Source organism: Anarrhichthys ocellatus, unplaced genomic scaffold (assembly GCF_004355925.1).
Source record: "Anarrhichthys ocellatus isolate YVR2014 unplaced genomic scaffold, GSC_Weel_1.0 scaffold3, whole genome shotgun sequence".
Lineage (NCBI taxonomy): Eukaryota > Metazoa > Chordata > Actinopteri > Perciformes > Anarhichadidae > Anarrhichthys > Anarrhichthys ocellatus.
Window position 1 is genome coordinate 9,760,104 of NW_022280033.1, and position 15,540 is coordinate 9,775,643.

General features: G+C 43.0%; 2 protein-coding genes across 4 annotated transcripts in view; both read right to left on the reverse strand.

Moving 5' to 3' along the window:
* The window catches only part of zfand4 (zinc finger, AN1-type domain 4), an 11,774-nt gene extending 7,658 nt beyond the window's left edge, over positions 1–4,116 (reverse strand). Inside the window, exons 1-4 of the mRNA XM_031877099.1 lie at positions 3,774–4,116; positions 1,917–2,222; positions 813–888; positions 117–184 (exon numbers count right to left, since the gene is read on the reverse strand). Of these exons, the coding sequence (XP_031732959.1) occupies positions 117–184; positions 813–888; positions 1,917–2,100 (328 nt within the window). The 5' untranslated portion in view covers positions 2,101–2,222; positions 3,774–4,116. The remainder of the gene's footprint in view (positions 1–116; positions 185–812; positions 889–1,916; positions 2,223–3,773) is intronic.
* A 454-nt stretch (positions 4,117–4,570) lies between these two features.
* washc2c (WASH complex subunit 2C) lies at positions 4,571–15,297 on the reverse strand. Of its 3 annotated transcripts, XM_031877067.1 has the most exons (31): positions 15,173–15,297; positions 13,938–14,081; positions 13,645–13,809; positions 13,408–13,476; positions 13,107–13,280; positions 12,913–13,006; positions 12,764–12,825; positions 12,600–12,656; positions 12,385–12,504; positions 12,178–12,262; positions 11,938–11,997; positions 11,691–11,812; positions 11,495–11,585; positions 11,345–11,398; positions 11,060–11,260; positions 10,805–10,953; positions 10,547–10,657; positions 9,986–10,078; positions 9,800–9,901; positions 9,590–9,697; positions 9,320–9,489; positions 9,082–9,199; positions 8,391–8,801; positions 8,161–8,289; positions 7,875–7,976; positions 7,650–7,724; positions 7,343–7,402; positions 6,641–6,847; positions 5,865–6,533; positions 5,592–5,763; positions 4,571–5,475 (listed from the first exon to the last, which is right to left on the reverse strand). In XM_031877067.1, the coding sequence occupies exons 2-31, from the start codon at positions 14,079–14,081 to the stop codon at positions 5,330–5,332; spliced, it is 4,320 nt and encodes a 1,439-aa protein (XP_031732927.1). In that variant the 5' UTR covers positions 15,173–15,297; the 3' UTR covers positions 4,571–5,329. The 3 variants fall into 3 exon arrangements, with proteins under 3 accessions (XP_031732927.1, XP_031732936.1, XP_031732944.1); XM_031877076.1 differs by lacking the exon at positions 11,938–11,997; XM_031877084.1 differs by lacking the exon at positions 7,343–7,402.
* Between the last annotated feature and the right edge of the window lie 243 nt (positions 15,298–15,540).

Below are 15,540 nucleotides of genomic sequence, written 5' to 3' on the forward strand. Positions count from 1 at the left end.
GTGGTTAAAACAGGAAAACATTTCATTTCCCTATGTGTTAGGGAATTTACTTTGAAAAACAAACTTTTGATAAAAAGCAAAGCTGTGAATGTCCAGTTCTTTGGTCCTTTCCTTACCTCTCCTGGTGTTAATTGGGCCTCCCCTCATGGCCAAGACCAGTTTCAAAGTGCAGCCCTCTGCAATACTGCAAAAACAAACACACTGATGAGCAATAAAAGAAGAACACGTGGAGAGTATTGTAAAGCATTCCACGCAGTGTATGTAATTGTAATGGGAGAGAGGGAAATAACAGCAGGTAGCAATACAAAGTTTACAGCAGTCAAAGCGTCGGCATGATGTCCAGATGAACTTAAGTGCACGACTGGTAAATCCACTGGAACAGTTGTTCCCGATGAGCAGATGTTTCATTGCCTACTGGACCTTTCCGCTTCGAAAACTCCATGTTGCAGCTTGATGGGCGAGTCTAGCTAGATCTCACTAGAGGCCGCTCACGTGGAAAATTAAGTGACAAGCACCCAGAACAATATCAGCATATGCAGCCAGCAGAGCACCGGAGGGGGAGGGCTGCACCTCATAAACTGACAAGAGTGGAGGGGCAAGCTCCCTCGATATGACCAGCGTGTCTCCGTGCTCATCCGCCTCTACATCTCTGGCTCATTTACAACACGTTGAACCGAGTCACCAACATAAGCCGAAAGGCTTTTGAGGTGCACATGAGAATGAGTCTTAATGTAGGCGTGGAGAATTCAAACATATTGCTCGCAATGCATCTTAAGAAGCCAGTTGTCCGTGCTCTGCAGGAGTAGATTTACCCGTAGTCGTGTAGACAGTGTTCATCATCCAGCTCCAGGTTGTTCCAGATAAGGTGTTGCTGGGCAACAGGGATACCTTTACGGACAGAGTAGAATACAGAAAACAAGCAAAGTTGACAAGGAGACAAGGACCGGTTCATATTTCATAGCCTGAGTTCACACACATGACAGATTGGAATGCTGCCAACAGAAGCATCCACACCACACTAAAGACGATTCATGTCTGCCCTCTAAAGACACAACGATGTCACTGCTGGAAAATGACTGAAGCATTAATAATTAATTGATTTTACTTGTTGATGTGCTACAGTGTTACCATAAAGACAGCTTATCCTGCAGCTGAAGCTGTTAAATACATGAGGTTGGTTAGACTACTATACGTCTACAGCGTATCTAATATTATTGCAAATTAGACCAAAAATAATAAGACTCCAGTTGAGGGATGACAGCCAATGCTCAGTAGAGCCACTCCTCGTAATGAGATGGAGTGTATTCACAGTCAGGAAGCTCTCTGTGCCCACGAAGTGAACTCGCCGACCCGACGCTGGAGGTGAGCCAGCGTTAGTGAGGGAGCAGTGCTCTCCATCACAAACGCAGTCTGCTGGGCTGACACACACCTCCTCACAGACGGAGCACAGAGAGTCCTTTCTTACCAAAAACTGAAAACAGAAGCAAAGAATGTAGATATGAAAGGTCATCATCTAATAATAAAAAACAAAAAAACAACCTCACAGGACAGCCAAGATGAAAATGAATGAATAAATGAAAACTAATGGATAATTCATTCAGATGAACTTGGACTTTAAACAACAGTTTTCTTCCTATCAACAGCTCTGATCCTGCATGCCTACTGATGAAGTGGAAAGCACAAACAATATAAAACTTTTAGAAGATACAAAACTGAATCCCCAGAGCAGTTACACAGAGAGCAACACAGCTCACGAGACAGAATGATCAAACAAACAACTCCTCATATTCCTGGTCTACTAAATAACTGATAGTTTGCTGGCTCAATCAGTGCAATATCCTGACTTATAAAGCATGTACACTATTCCTCTAACAGCAGAATAAAACATCCAAACTACACTTTTGTGTGCTGTGTACCTTCCAGCCTCTGGATCTTTGCCTTGACTGAAATGACCGCCTCAAAGGGCAACACGCGCAGCTCAAAACAGGTCCCAGTGAGGGTCTCTATGAAGAGCTCCATAGTGTCATAGAAAGGGAGCTTATAGTGAAAAGCTCCCACGCTGTCATCGTTAAAGAAGGGCGGCTCCTTCCTGTCGGTCATCTTGGCGGGTTGGGGCGAGAGACTCTGGGTAGATTTGGTTAAATGGGAGGACTGGCCCAAGATGAAGGAGAGGGGGACAGGCACAGCTCACAACCGCCACACATCATGCAGGACGACCACAGCTGTGAGGGGAAACAAACGCATGGTAGGATTATCAGAACGTTTTAAAAAGGTTTGACTGGTTTAAACATTCCCTGCAATCAAGCGTCGTAAACATTCCGTATGTGAATCCCACAGGTCGAGAACGTATTTATCATGGTCTATAAACTGAAATTGGACATTTGCAAATCTGCTTAGTATTCACATAGCATTCAAAACCTAATCTGTGATAGCTGAGTCATTTCTGATTGCACGCTTTTGACAGACTTTTTAGTCAATCTGTGTGTCAACTGCATTTTTTAGGCAGGCAAATATATTTTTGGGTGGATGTAAATCTATTTGGGTGATCCGCACAAATACAGTATATGGTAAACGCTGCATGACTCAGGGATATACACATCATGAATAACATAACAATTGAGTAATGCACCTGATGAGGTAGTGTTGTTGGTAACACAGACCAGGTAGACCAGTGGAAACAGACAAAAACATGCCCATGTGTGTAATAAAATCATGACTGAATCAGACAAAAGACTGAAACTGTGCAGTTATTTTAGAACAACGGCCTGTATCAGTGGCAGCAGACATGTGCAACCTTCTCATAAAAGATGTAGTGCAGCAGTTAAGTCTCTGGCCAAAACTCAAGGGGATCAGGTGTGTTACATAAGCCCATCAGAGGTATGAAGTGTCCTGTGCCTGAAGGCAGCCTCTGACAGATCACATCTTGTGTCATTTGACTCAGCGTCTTACAAAATGTCATCTGTACGAGAGGCGGGTTAGTCCAATCTGTTAGTCTTTATTTAATCTATAAAGAGAGGAGCTTTAGTTTACTGTGGTTTATATGTGTATGCCCTTCTACAGTCAGTTACAAGCAGGAACAACAGAAGTGTACAGGTTTTAAGTTTCTCTCCTTGGAACCCAGAATAATATATGGTAATATGTTATCTGGTCCCTTTGTGTTTTGGAGCTACAGTTGACCACGAGCTGCTGTCCAGAGCACCTATTACACACAGACCTTTAAATTAAGATCTTTCCACTTTACTGGGGCCTGACAGGAGCTCAGGTAACCAGTCGTGCCCACACAGGTGAGTAACACTAAAGATGAACTGTGTCGCTGTACGGCTCGATAGCATACGAGGCCTGAGGTGTATCCATTCAGAGTCAACAGGCCATTGTCTAAAGAAACGCTGAGGTTGTCATGTTACAGGGAACGCTATAACGTCATGCAGATGTAACGTTGACCAACGTTTGTTGACTGTACCACCACAGTAAAACCAAAAAAAACACACCAGATAAACTAGGTCAACGTTAGCTGCCTGAGATGAATGGAGCTGAAACTCGCCTCAATACAACTCCAGCGGCTAACGTTAGCAAAGAAAAGGTCACACAAGTCATATTTATACCGACCAGTTTTCACAAGGCAGTTTAAATCCCTGGTTACCGTCAGTGTTATATTATTAAAACCTGCTGAGTAGTATCTTATGCAGTAAACACGGTGGTAAAACCCGTCTATCCGACGCTACTTGTGTTAGCTTTCGTTGCCATGTTAGCCAACAACTCAAACAATGGCAAACCTTTCTCAGTGGTGAGCTAGCAGGATGCTAGGCTACATCTGTCGGCTCCGGTCCTCCGCAGCAGTCCGGTGTAACGTTAGCTGTCGACGGTAACGTTGCAGCACTTCATCACGGTCACCCTAAATACTGCACACGGGACGAAGTAGACGGTCGACCGTTGTCGGTAGTCGTGGTCGGCGACATCGTCGTACCTGTCAAAAAGCGGTCGAACAACACCTTTGTGATTTCATTTGATTGACAGACGAAGGAACCAATCGGCGCCACGGGTGATGTAGTGGGCGGGACAACAAGTTGTCCAATTGTTGACACGTGGGGTCAAAGGCGGACACTTTCACATCCTCTTAAATTTGGAATCAAATTGTGAGAAAATTCATATTTTTCTGCCACAGTAGCCGTTATAGTTATAATCGGCAATTATTACAGGCTTTAACCCCCCACCCCCACCATTAGTACAACTCACCGTACATCAGTTAATATTAAACTTTTGGCCGCTGATTGACTTTCTTAATCTTCATCAAGAAATGAATAGTGAATGTTAAAACACTTAAAATACACCATTAAAAATATCTTTAAAAGCAAAGTTGAACCATTTCTAATATGTCTGTTTTAAAAAGATGCCAATGTGTAGCCCCATGCCAGCAGAGGTCTCAGTCCTATACACAAGACAAAAAGGCTGTGAATGCCAGTTTAAGGCACAAACAGATACAAGAAATTCAAAGTATGCATTTATAGTTTTTGAAGCTTGTACTTATTAACCTTCCCTACTGTGAGGGGTTTCTCTTTCAATGCCAATAAGCTTAAATTGTTCATTTTTTCTTTATTAATACTGGCCTATAGGCAAAATAACAAAACCTCAATCATCCAAAAACTAAACAGAAATAGTGTAATAATTACAGATCTAATGTTTCCTTTCTCCAGGATGGGCTCCCTGCTCACATCAGACACTAATCATCAGATGATCTAAGACATCAGGACAAGTGAATAATCACACTCATTTCAGATAGCATAAAATATGTTTCTTTTTAGTTATTAAAAATGAATTTCCTTTCTCATCACAGCCAAAGTTAAGAAATTGGTGAATTTCTTATTAATAAAATCATTGTCAAAATGCCGAAGACAGTAAGTAAACAAATTGATTTCTCATAACCATGATATGGCACAAATCAAAAGACATGGAATCTCAACATGGAAAAGCAAAAGGATAAACATCTTCAAAACAAACAAAACAAGTTGCTGTTAATTTCTGCAGGCTTTGAGGCGAAGCATATGAGATGCTTATAAAGTGCTAATATGTATAATAAAGATTAACAGTACGTAATAACTGTTACATAATATGATCTGATACCGAGATGATTTTGGAAGTGCTGCCAGAAGATGCTTGGAATAGTTTTCATTCGAAAATCTTTATCTGCCAAAAATAAGCCCCAGTATTTATAAGATTTCAGATGAATAAATACTCTATCAACAGTGTATCCGATCTCCAATCTTTCAGCGATCCAAATGACAAAAAGATGAATCCGCAGTTGTACAAATCTTGCTACTCAGAAACAACAAGTTCAGTTCCCACCGAGAGCATTAAGTGGATCGTCAAATATGTTGCTTGAATCCGCCGCTGTGCTGGTCTCCTGAGAGAGTGGTGCTTTCTTTGATTTCTGGGGGGCCTTCGTGACTGGTTTTACTGTGCTTGGTGAAAAGATGTCATCTTTAAAGAACAAAGAGATGGACAAAATATCTGGTTAAATATGTCGATAAAAAGAAAAAGAAAGGTAGACCACAAGACAGACAGCTCTAAAAAACATGAATGCCTGTCATGCTTACCCATGTCGTCATCAAATATTGACTTGGTCTCTCCCTTCGTCTTGGACTTCTGTTTTGGTTTTAAAGTGTCCGTCAGGTCAGCAAAAATGTCTATGTTGTCATCGAACAAGCTGGCATCGAGGGTCTTCTCCTTGTGCTTCTTGTGGACTTTAGGCACGGTGGAAACTTCATCCTGAGGACAGAAATTCAGCAGATAAGGAAAGACATGAAACGTATTGTTATGACGGCACAGAAAACCTCGGCAGTATCACCATCAATGTAAAATAGAGATACCTGGAAGATGTCCTGCTTTGAGGCACTACTGCTGTTCTTGGGTTCTGTTCTTGTGGAGCTGTTGCTCAGTCCAAAGATGTCCTCATCGTCATCATCTTCCTCCAAAAAGGCCGTGGCTTTTTTTGTTGTTGACCGTGGTTTGACTTTTTGGAAAAGGTCGCCCGTGTTGGCATCAAAAATGGATGGGAGAGTGCTTTTATCTTTGTCATTCTTCAATCCCGCCCCACTACTGGCCTGAGGTTGTGTAGTCTTGGTAGTCTGTCTGGTGGAGGGTGCGTTAGTGACTGAGGAGGCCCCGAACAGACCGTCAGAGCCAAAAAGGTCCTCCTCATGATCAGACGGAAGCACCTTGGTACTGCTGCTGTCTTTACTGGCGTCTCTCTTTCCAGTGTTTTTGGATACTGGCAGTTTCAGTACCGGCGGTCTAGGGGAGACTTCAGAGAGAGATGATTGAGAAGGTGAGGAGGCAGGCAGGGCAGCGGGTTCAGCCGAGTTAGGTAAGATCGGACTGGCACGCGTCTGGCTGGACTTTTCTGGTGGAGGCGGGGCTAAACCAGACAGACTCGGATTGGTCCCAGGAACGTCTTTAACATTTGAAGAACTTTGGGCTGCTTGCTGCCTCGCTGTTCTGGACTGGGGTCTCCTTTGTACAGAACCTTTGGCACGACTCTGCATGACAGAAGATGTGAGCTCACAATATCAAAGTCAAAACAACGGAAAAGCAACTAAAAGACTATTAGATAGCAGATTTAATTCTCCAGGGATCAAAAACCCACCTTGTGCGCGCTCTGCAGTGTTGTAACCTGAAGTGGGGTGTCGAAGTTCACTGGAGCTCCCTGAAGGTCCGGCTGGGCTCCTATAGGAGTTGTAGCAGGGCTGGGGCTCAGGCTGGACCCCCCAGAGGAGGAGCTAGGAGCCATGCCAGGGAGTGCACTGGGGATAGCACCAGGGAGCAGCGCAGCGGGGTTGATCATCAGATTGGCCTGAATATGACAAGTTCAGACACACCAATGCAATCATTTGTCAACGTGAAAAAAGACACAATGGACCCTTTACAGCGACCTAAGACTATTTAAACAGACTTTCCACCCAAGTACACATTTACAACTGCTCTCTTTTCATGAAGTTTATAAGCGTGGTTCAGAACAGAAGATCATTCGAAGGGAAATGGAAAACATAGGACTGTGGATGGAAATGAAGAAAGAGGAAGATGCAATAACATCTTGTGAAACTGAAAGAAAGAGCAAATTCTTCCAGCTTAGCAAAATGAAATCAAAACAGATAATTATATTAATTCTGGTCGTCATGCTGCTGTATCGTAGCCAAGCTTTTAAGTTGGAATATGAAAAAGCCCAAACAGAAGACACCTTTGAAGAGAAATCGTGTCAGAGAAAATAGAAAAGAGACTTTTCTCTGGAGGAATCAGAGTGAAATGTCAAGAATGAAGACTTTTGATTCAATAAAAATAAAGATATTACTTGAAGTTTCCCAATCCTTGATGAGGAATCTTTAGGTTTTACAGGGCTTGGTGCAGGTTTCTGTGTGGTCAGATTACAGCAGTTTCAGCATTTAATCCAATGAAGGCAGTTCTTGTTTTTCATCTAGAAGCAACACCGTGCGTCTATCACAACATATCAAAAAGTATTTTTTTAAGAAAAACATCTAATATAGGCAAAAATAAACCCTGTATCAAAACCGCATGGACACACGGTAATGTGTGTTTATGGCTCAAAGAAAAACAACAGTCCATCCTATTATTGGAGTAAACGCTGACGGTAGACTCACCTGAGTCTCGGATACAGATTCTGGACTTGCTAGTGGCGCTCTGTCATTAGGTTTACTGGGCTTCTCTGCTACTTTCTGAGAACAAAAATGAAAGAAAGTTCTCCCGCTGACATACATTTTGTGATTCAGCCAAATGGCTATTCATACAGCTGGTGTAATATGCAATGTCAGGGCAGCAGGAATCCAGCATCATTCTAAATCACTACAAAGTAATCAAATTGCTACCGGAGGAGGAGCTTTGGACTTGATGGAGCTGAAGAGGTCGTCCTCATCCTCTTCTGCAAACAGACTTTGTGTTGCCGGCTTCACTGAGCTGACTTTGGAGCTCTGGAAAGTAAACAGTCATGTATCCTAACCATCTTGTGAAAGACATCTGGTCGTTGGAATGTTATAATTCTAATGATACTGCAATGTTAATATCAAATTAACTAAACTAAACATTTTGACACAGTGTGCAGTTGAGTTAAAGATTGCAAACAAACAAACGGATGAGAATGTGTAATATACTGACAGCAGCTTTCCCTGAAGAGGCAAACAGATCGACATCTGGGTCATTGTCCTTCTGCTGCGTCTGACTGAACAGCAGCTCCTCGTCCTGGAACACACCTGTGCTTGTCGCCTGTGGTCGCTCCTCCGTAGGCTGAAAATAAAGACACACATTTTATACCTTGCCTGCATGAGAAACAGCACCTGAACCACTCGTTCACACTCTTCTTAGATCTACTGTATAGTCACACAAACCTTTAGTGTGCTGCTTGCTGTGGGTTTACTGGGTGTGAATATCGGATCATTCCAATCCGATTCATCTTCCTCTTCATCATCGAACAGACTAACGGCGTTTGTTTTGACTTTCTCTTCCGTCTTGCCATTGGGCGGTGGGCTGTCCTTAGAGAGGAGGCTGTCATCGTTGTCAACTCCATCCAACGGGCTCTTCGTCTGCATGTTGGCGAGAACGTTGATGCCTCCAAAAAGACTGACTGCTCCGGCAGGCTTCTTTTTACTCTTGCTGATCTCTGGCGAGGGCGCTGATGGGATCTCAGGGGTCTCCGGTGCAGACTTCTCCTGCTCTGAAGGCTTGTCCTGTGTCCTAGAAACTACAACCTCCTCCGATTCCTCCAACATGGAGGACGACCGAGAGGCCACAGCCGGTGTCTGAAGAATACAGGTATTGTATCATAATTTAATCTCAGTGTGGGAGATAATGCAAATGACACGGTGCGAAAAAGTATTAGAGAAGAAAGGTTTAAATATCACTGTTTTTGGGGAAACTCATAGAGCCAACTTTTCTAATGTGGCTCTATGAGGATCTAAATGTTGCTCTAGGGAATGAGTCAATTGTTTCACCCCTTAAGCCTGTTAAACCTTTTTAAAGTCCGCTGGAGGCAAGCTACAAAACAAGACTACTTTTACGGGACAAAGTTAGCGCACTCACTTTAGCAGCCGAGGCTGCGGTGTTTGTGTTGACAGCAGGCTTGATGCCAGAGAGGGATCCTTTATCTTCATCACCCTCATCTTCAAACAAGAGAGCGACTCTCTGAGGTTTCTTCTGACTATGTGAAGAGCAACAGAATGAGAGGACGGGTCAGAATTCAGAGCAATACAATACTTAAAAAAAAAAAAAAAACTATGGTTAAAGTGATTTTAATACAATTGTAAAAGTGTGTGCATACCTCGACTCTGTCGTTGGAGTAAACAGGTCATCATCGTCATTATCAAAGAGGCTGCTTTTGTGAGACATTTTGGCACTGGTGAGACTGGAGGGGGCACTGGTACTGGGCTTCATCCCTCCTGTCGTTACCTCTGGCTTCCCCGCGCTACTTATAGAACTCACCCACTGGTCCTGTCATTCAAATGTTCGGCAAAACAATGGACCACATTGTAGGCACCGATACATATTGGCATTCAGCAGTAAATATGACTTTTTTTTGTCTTCCTCATACCTCATCATCACTGAAGAGGGAGCTGGACACAGCTCCACTGAGCTGCGGTGTGGAGGCTTTAGCTTGACTAGGTTTTGCTTTAGACTTAGCTGCAGATGCAAACAGGTCCTGCAAGGTGAAGAACCACATCATTGCTCACAGTACTCGCAGCAAAAGCATAAGCTAATTCAGTTTTGTCCAAATCTTTGGAATATTAGTTTCTATTCTCACCTCTTCTTCCTCATCATCAAACAATGACAAAGGGGCCTTGCTGGTTTTGCCCTGGCTTGTAAGCTCAGGCTTAGACTGGCTCTTAGTGATAGCTGGAGATCCCTATGGAAGACAAACACATATATAGTGTAATTCAATGTTTTATTGCTGTTATCACTTTTTTCTAGTGAAATTTGAGAGCCGTACCTGTGTGTCTTCATCATCAGAGAAGAGGCCTCTCGTCTGGGGTTTCGGAGTCTGCTTGACAGCAGCCTTAGCAGCATCTGGAGCCGGCCCATTCTGAAACGCATAACGTGAAGATGACAATTTCATATCAATAGTTTTCTAAATTATAACTTTTACAAACATGAGGTTTAGTCTTGAAAGGAAATACTGGTACTGAGCAAAGAGAACTGAACCGTATCAACAAGAGTAAAGGCCAGCAGTGCACTCTAAACTAAATCAGATGTGGCCTTTTCTCAGACTGCACTTGAATATGGTGCTTATAGCAAACATCAATATACTGACTGCAACTAGGTCTGTTCATTTCAAGGCACCCAGGCCTGATAAAATAGCTTGTGAGTCAATGTAGAGAGGACCTCAAAGCTAAATGTGAACGTACTGTTAAACTAAAACGGAAAATACACTGTGGCCTACAACCAGTTGATGGTGTATTAGGAGGCAGTGGAAAAAAAACTGGCATTTTGCTTGTGAACACACAACAAAATTGGATTTGGTCCAGAGTATATTGTTAGACAATATTCAGACCTCCAGAGATTTTTCAGACTCTTCGCTGGTAGACGGCCGACGCTTCTTCAGGCCCTCATTGAGCAAGCTTTGAGTCCCGGGTCCAAACATAGAGATGGCCCCTGCTGGCATCTAAACACAACAATGAATCATTAACATAGGAACTCTTCCACAGGCCACAAAAACACAATTCAGATCTACCAACGACAATATGTAATCCATCAAACTATCATAATGTCATGTTCAACTGCATTGAGATACTTGAACGGTGATTTTTACCTTTTTCGCAGGTGGTTTAACCTGCTCTTCCACTACCTCCTTCTTGCTCTGCGCTGGAGCTGGAGCACTGTACTTCTCACTGAATATGTCACCATCGCCATCGTCTTCATCGAAAAGGTCAACAGCTTTCTTGGGCTTCTTGTGTCCAGCTGAATAAAAAGAGGGAAACATAACCAACACAGGGGGGTTTGAGGGGGAGGATCCCACCTGAACCTGGACTGTAGCACTGAAGGTCCCGTTCTCTCACGCACTTACCAGAGTCAGACTTCGTCAGGCTTTTACCACTGAAGAAGTCATCATCCTCATCCTCTTCATCAAACAGCCCACCTCCTCCTTCACCAAAACCAGCTCCCGCAGGAACCTGCTTGGAGGCAGCATTGGTCTTAGGAACCGGAGTGCCATTCTCCTTGCTCTCCACTGAATCAGAGCCAATCCTTGGACTGAACAGGCTGTTATCTGTGGAGAGACAGTCGTTTGGTTGAGGACGATGAAGCAGACAAAAACCAAGATATCGGCCGTCATACAAGTTAATGCTTCTACCTGGGAATATTGAAACGGCACCTGCGGGAATCTTCTTTGCAGATTTGTCCGATTCTTGAATGGAGAAGAAAAAGGTGTGTGTTAATCTGCAAGTCCAGTTTTTTTCGCTATGTTTGGACAGATCTTAGTTTTGAAAACCTAAGGTCCTACCTGCAGTTCGAGATGTGCTTTTCATGCTTTCATTCAGCACCCTTTTGTCCTCGGACACAGGAGGCTTTGGAGCCTCGGAGAAAAGATCCCCCTGAATGACATAACACAATACAGCACAAGTCACATTCTGGCTACGTCCAGAGTTTACAGGACTGAATAAGAGGGAGCACTAAAATTATCATTGAGCTTAATATACCTCATCATCGTCAAACAGGCCTTTCCCTCCACTGAAGAGGCCGCTTTTCCCCCCAAATGGGGAGAAGTCATCATCGTCCATCTTCGGTGGCTTAAACATGTCATCACTGTCCTCTTCGGCTGCTGTTACAATGTACACAAACAGTATTGAGGAGCGTACTGAGAACAATGGGCCTGCTGTGTAAATAACTCATGCAAAAATTAAACAAATAGTTTTGAATTGTTCTGATGATGGATGAAAGTCCTACCCTGTGGCTTTGAAGGTTTTGGTTCTTTCCTGCTTTTACTTTTCTTCTTAGATGACAATGCTTCAAAGACATGACATGGTAGACACACAGAACCATGAGCATGCACATGCAACAAAGTCATAACTTAAATCTCAAATATAGACTTTGACGCTGTGTTTTCCTTAAAGTAAATGTGAAAAGTGAGAGTAACAAAAAGGGAGATGACGTAATGCCAGTTGGGTGATAATGACTGTGACTTACATGCGCGATCTCCTTCTAGTTTGTGAACTGGTTCGCCTTTGATTCGGGCGGCCAGCTCATCAGCAAAAGACGATGGGCCAGTGTTCTGAATATGACATAATAAAAACAAACAAACTGAGAACCTGAAGCTCACATATGAATGATTTCAGACTGAAATTACAAAACTCATTCACAAAACATAAGTCTTCAGTATTATAAGAGGCATACCTTTGTGCTGTCGTCGTCGTCGTCATCGTCATCATCATCCCTGTCCGATTCTCCAAATATGTCCGAATCCTCATCCTCCTCCTCTTCATCACCTTCCTCATAACTCAACATGGATGACTTCTAAGTGAGTGCGGGAAGAGAATCCAAAAATGATTGAGTTGTTCAGCTTGAATGTAATCTTTTATGTGTTTTAGCAGGCGTGCAGCCGAACTTACCTTCCTAATATTATTGTGACCTTCGTCCTCCTCCTGATTAAAGTCATCATCTGAATGCTGTTGAGTGAATAAATAAATGTTTACATTTAAGTGTCTTTACCTGCACAATATGCAAAATGAGTAACCTTGAAAAACACTGTGAAAAGAAAAGGAAAAAGTCTTACAACGGCTTCTTTGCCATCTTCGCTCTCAATCACACTGTCTCTGTCACTGTCAACGGACATTTCTGGAAAGAGAATCACGCAAATACATGAGGGAAAAAATAAACAGTATGATATCGGAGCGCCTGAAGAAGCTGCCGTGAGAATATTACCATCACTGGAGAGGTCACCAAGTCCAACGTCCTCTTGTTCCATGAAGGCCTGGGAACCGATCAGATATGGAAGTGGTCTGTCCACATAAAGATCCTAAAAGACGAGTCCGAAGACAGACACACAGGATCAATAACATTCATGTAAAGGTGAATGTTCACATGCATTGCTGCAGTAATCGAGAATTAGAACGCACCTTGGGCTCCAGGATGGCCTCCACTCTGTCTGTGACCTCCTCATCCTCTGAATCAGAGTTCCCCGCTTTGATGTCCAGATGCTCAAAGGCTGACTCCAGCACTCTCAGGCCATGGTTCACTGCTTCCTGCATCTTAGGGATCAGCGCTGCCTCTTTCTGCTCTCGAGTTTTCTCCTTTCGGGAAAAGAAAAGGACTTTCACAGGGTGATACGAGACTTGTGGATAATGTGACATACCGTGGCCATATTGGTCGGTGTTGTGCTCCATGACATTACGCCCAGGAAGGATGAATTCTTTATACCTGCTCAGGCTGCTTGTCCAAAGCATCAGCCTTGGGAATAGTCTCTTCTACCTCTTCATCATACACTCTCTGTAACAGGACACAAAGTCATGTTTTTTATTACCAGATACGATTACATCATGTAATCGGCAACATTTTAGTTCCAAAAGTAGCCAAACAAGTAGAGTGAATTGTCACAGTTAAAGTATAACAAGCAATACTGAAGCAGAGACAAAACGTTTGAATTGTGTACGTTACATTTTCTATAAACTGTGTATTGGAAAGCATGAGGAAGTCGTTAAAGACAGAGTTCAAGCAGCTATCTGTGGCCTTGGTGTCACGGATCAGACTGTCCAACTGCTTTTCAATATCATGCGTCTTCGACAGCATTCTCTGGGAGAAGTCTTGGAGGAACAGGAAGAGCTGTGAAGGCAAAAACAAAATAAACTGTTGTGGAGACATTTGCAGATTTCCTTTCATTTTCGGACTATTTGAGATGATGGTGCATTGTTTGGCTTATTTGGAAGCTGGGAACAAAGTTTCTGACTTACTCCTGAGTCAGCTGCCAAGGACCAGTTGGCACTGCTCTGCCGCATCTCTTCAAGAGTCCAGGGTCTCTCCCAAACTTGAGCATCTGTCCCCAGGTGATCACTCCTGCTTGGGCCATTTGCTAATCCCTCTGGCAACCCGCTCATCTGCAACCAGATCACTCAAATAAATATTCAGATTTTTAAAACACCTGTCATTAATGAATTATTCCAGGAAAAAGGAAATTCTTCTTCTTGTGTAACAACATGGCTCACATATCTGCTTTATTTCAATTTGATTCAATTTGTCTATGATTAGAATGATTTGTCTATGATTAGTCTCTGCCTGATGTAAACAGCTGATAGACTGAATACAAAAGGTTGTTGGAGCAAATAAATATCAACTTTAAATGGCAACAACAAGCTGTCTTTTGCACATTTAAAACAATATGGCTCAAGCCCAAACCATAAGCTGTAGTGATGATATTATCTAGAAATAAGTTACGGAGCTGCTCCGTATAGTCAATGAAGATTGGTACAACTCCTGTTGCAGTACAGATAGTGATATCACTGCAATATATGAACTATTTTTAATGGATCCCCTTCAGTAACTTCCTCCAAAAAGGATTCCAAAACTTGTTTTTTCTTTCATATTACTGACAACCTGTATTTAGCTCCAACATAACAAGTACATTAGTTAATAGAGAAAGTAAACTGTGTGACAGGACTGGCATTCCTCCAGAGAGAGGCCACATAAATCATACTGCCTCCAACCAACTAAACAAAATATATTTTCTTGATTCAATGTCAACAGAACAAGTCCAAAAACTGATGACACAGTGCGTTCACAGTGTTGATGCCCTGATGTCCTGCTCATTTGCAGGTCCGTGTTGGTTTAAAGAGTTACTGAAATACCACACAACACATTCCGCATTAGCTAACTCGTAACGTTATCTTTCCTTTAACTAATGTAGTTTAACTGCTACACTTTCCGACACAACAAAGTAGCTTCGGCGTTAGCAACACAACACGTTTACAAATTAGCGGAGAATGACAGTGTTGCGTCAATAAAGAGACGTCTTAATGTTACTTCCTCCTGCGAGCTTTCACATACTTGCAGTCTTCTGTAAGAGAGAGCGGGGACTGTTTGGTTAGCAGCTAGTCAAACTTAGCTAGCCAACACCACCGTTAGCTGTGAGCTGCTCCAGGCGACACGATAGTTACACATCTACCCCGAATATGAGCGCTTTTGTGCCTACCTTGAATAACTCCGGTCCACTGCTGTCCACGAGGGTCAACTGTGGTCAAAAACGACGTAAAAAAACGAGATCGATTATGCTAAATGTGGCCTCTTTCCCTCATTGGTCTTCTGACAGGTCGGCCATGTTCTGTCTGCAGACAGTCACCTGACTAGCGTCGCATAGCAACCCGTTGAAAAGTGGGGCGGAGTAGAACCAACCAAGGAGACGAGGAGGAAAGGAGGCAAGGAGGCGAAGATACCTTTGACTCATCACTCATACCTGCAATAACAGCGTGAACTACCAGACATTGGAATAACATGTGATACTGTTGAAAACGATGTACTCTTCTTTGTGGGGTTCATCAATGGTGATAAATAAACTTAATA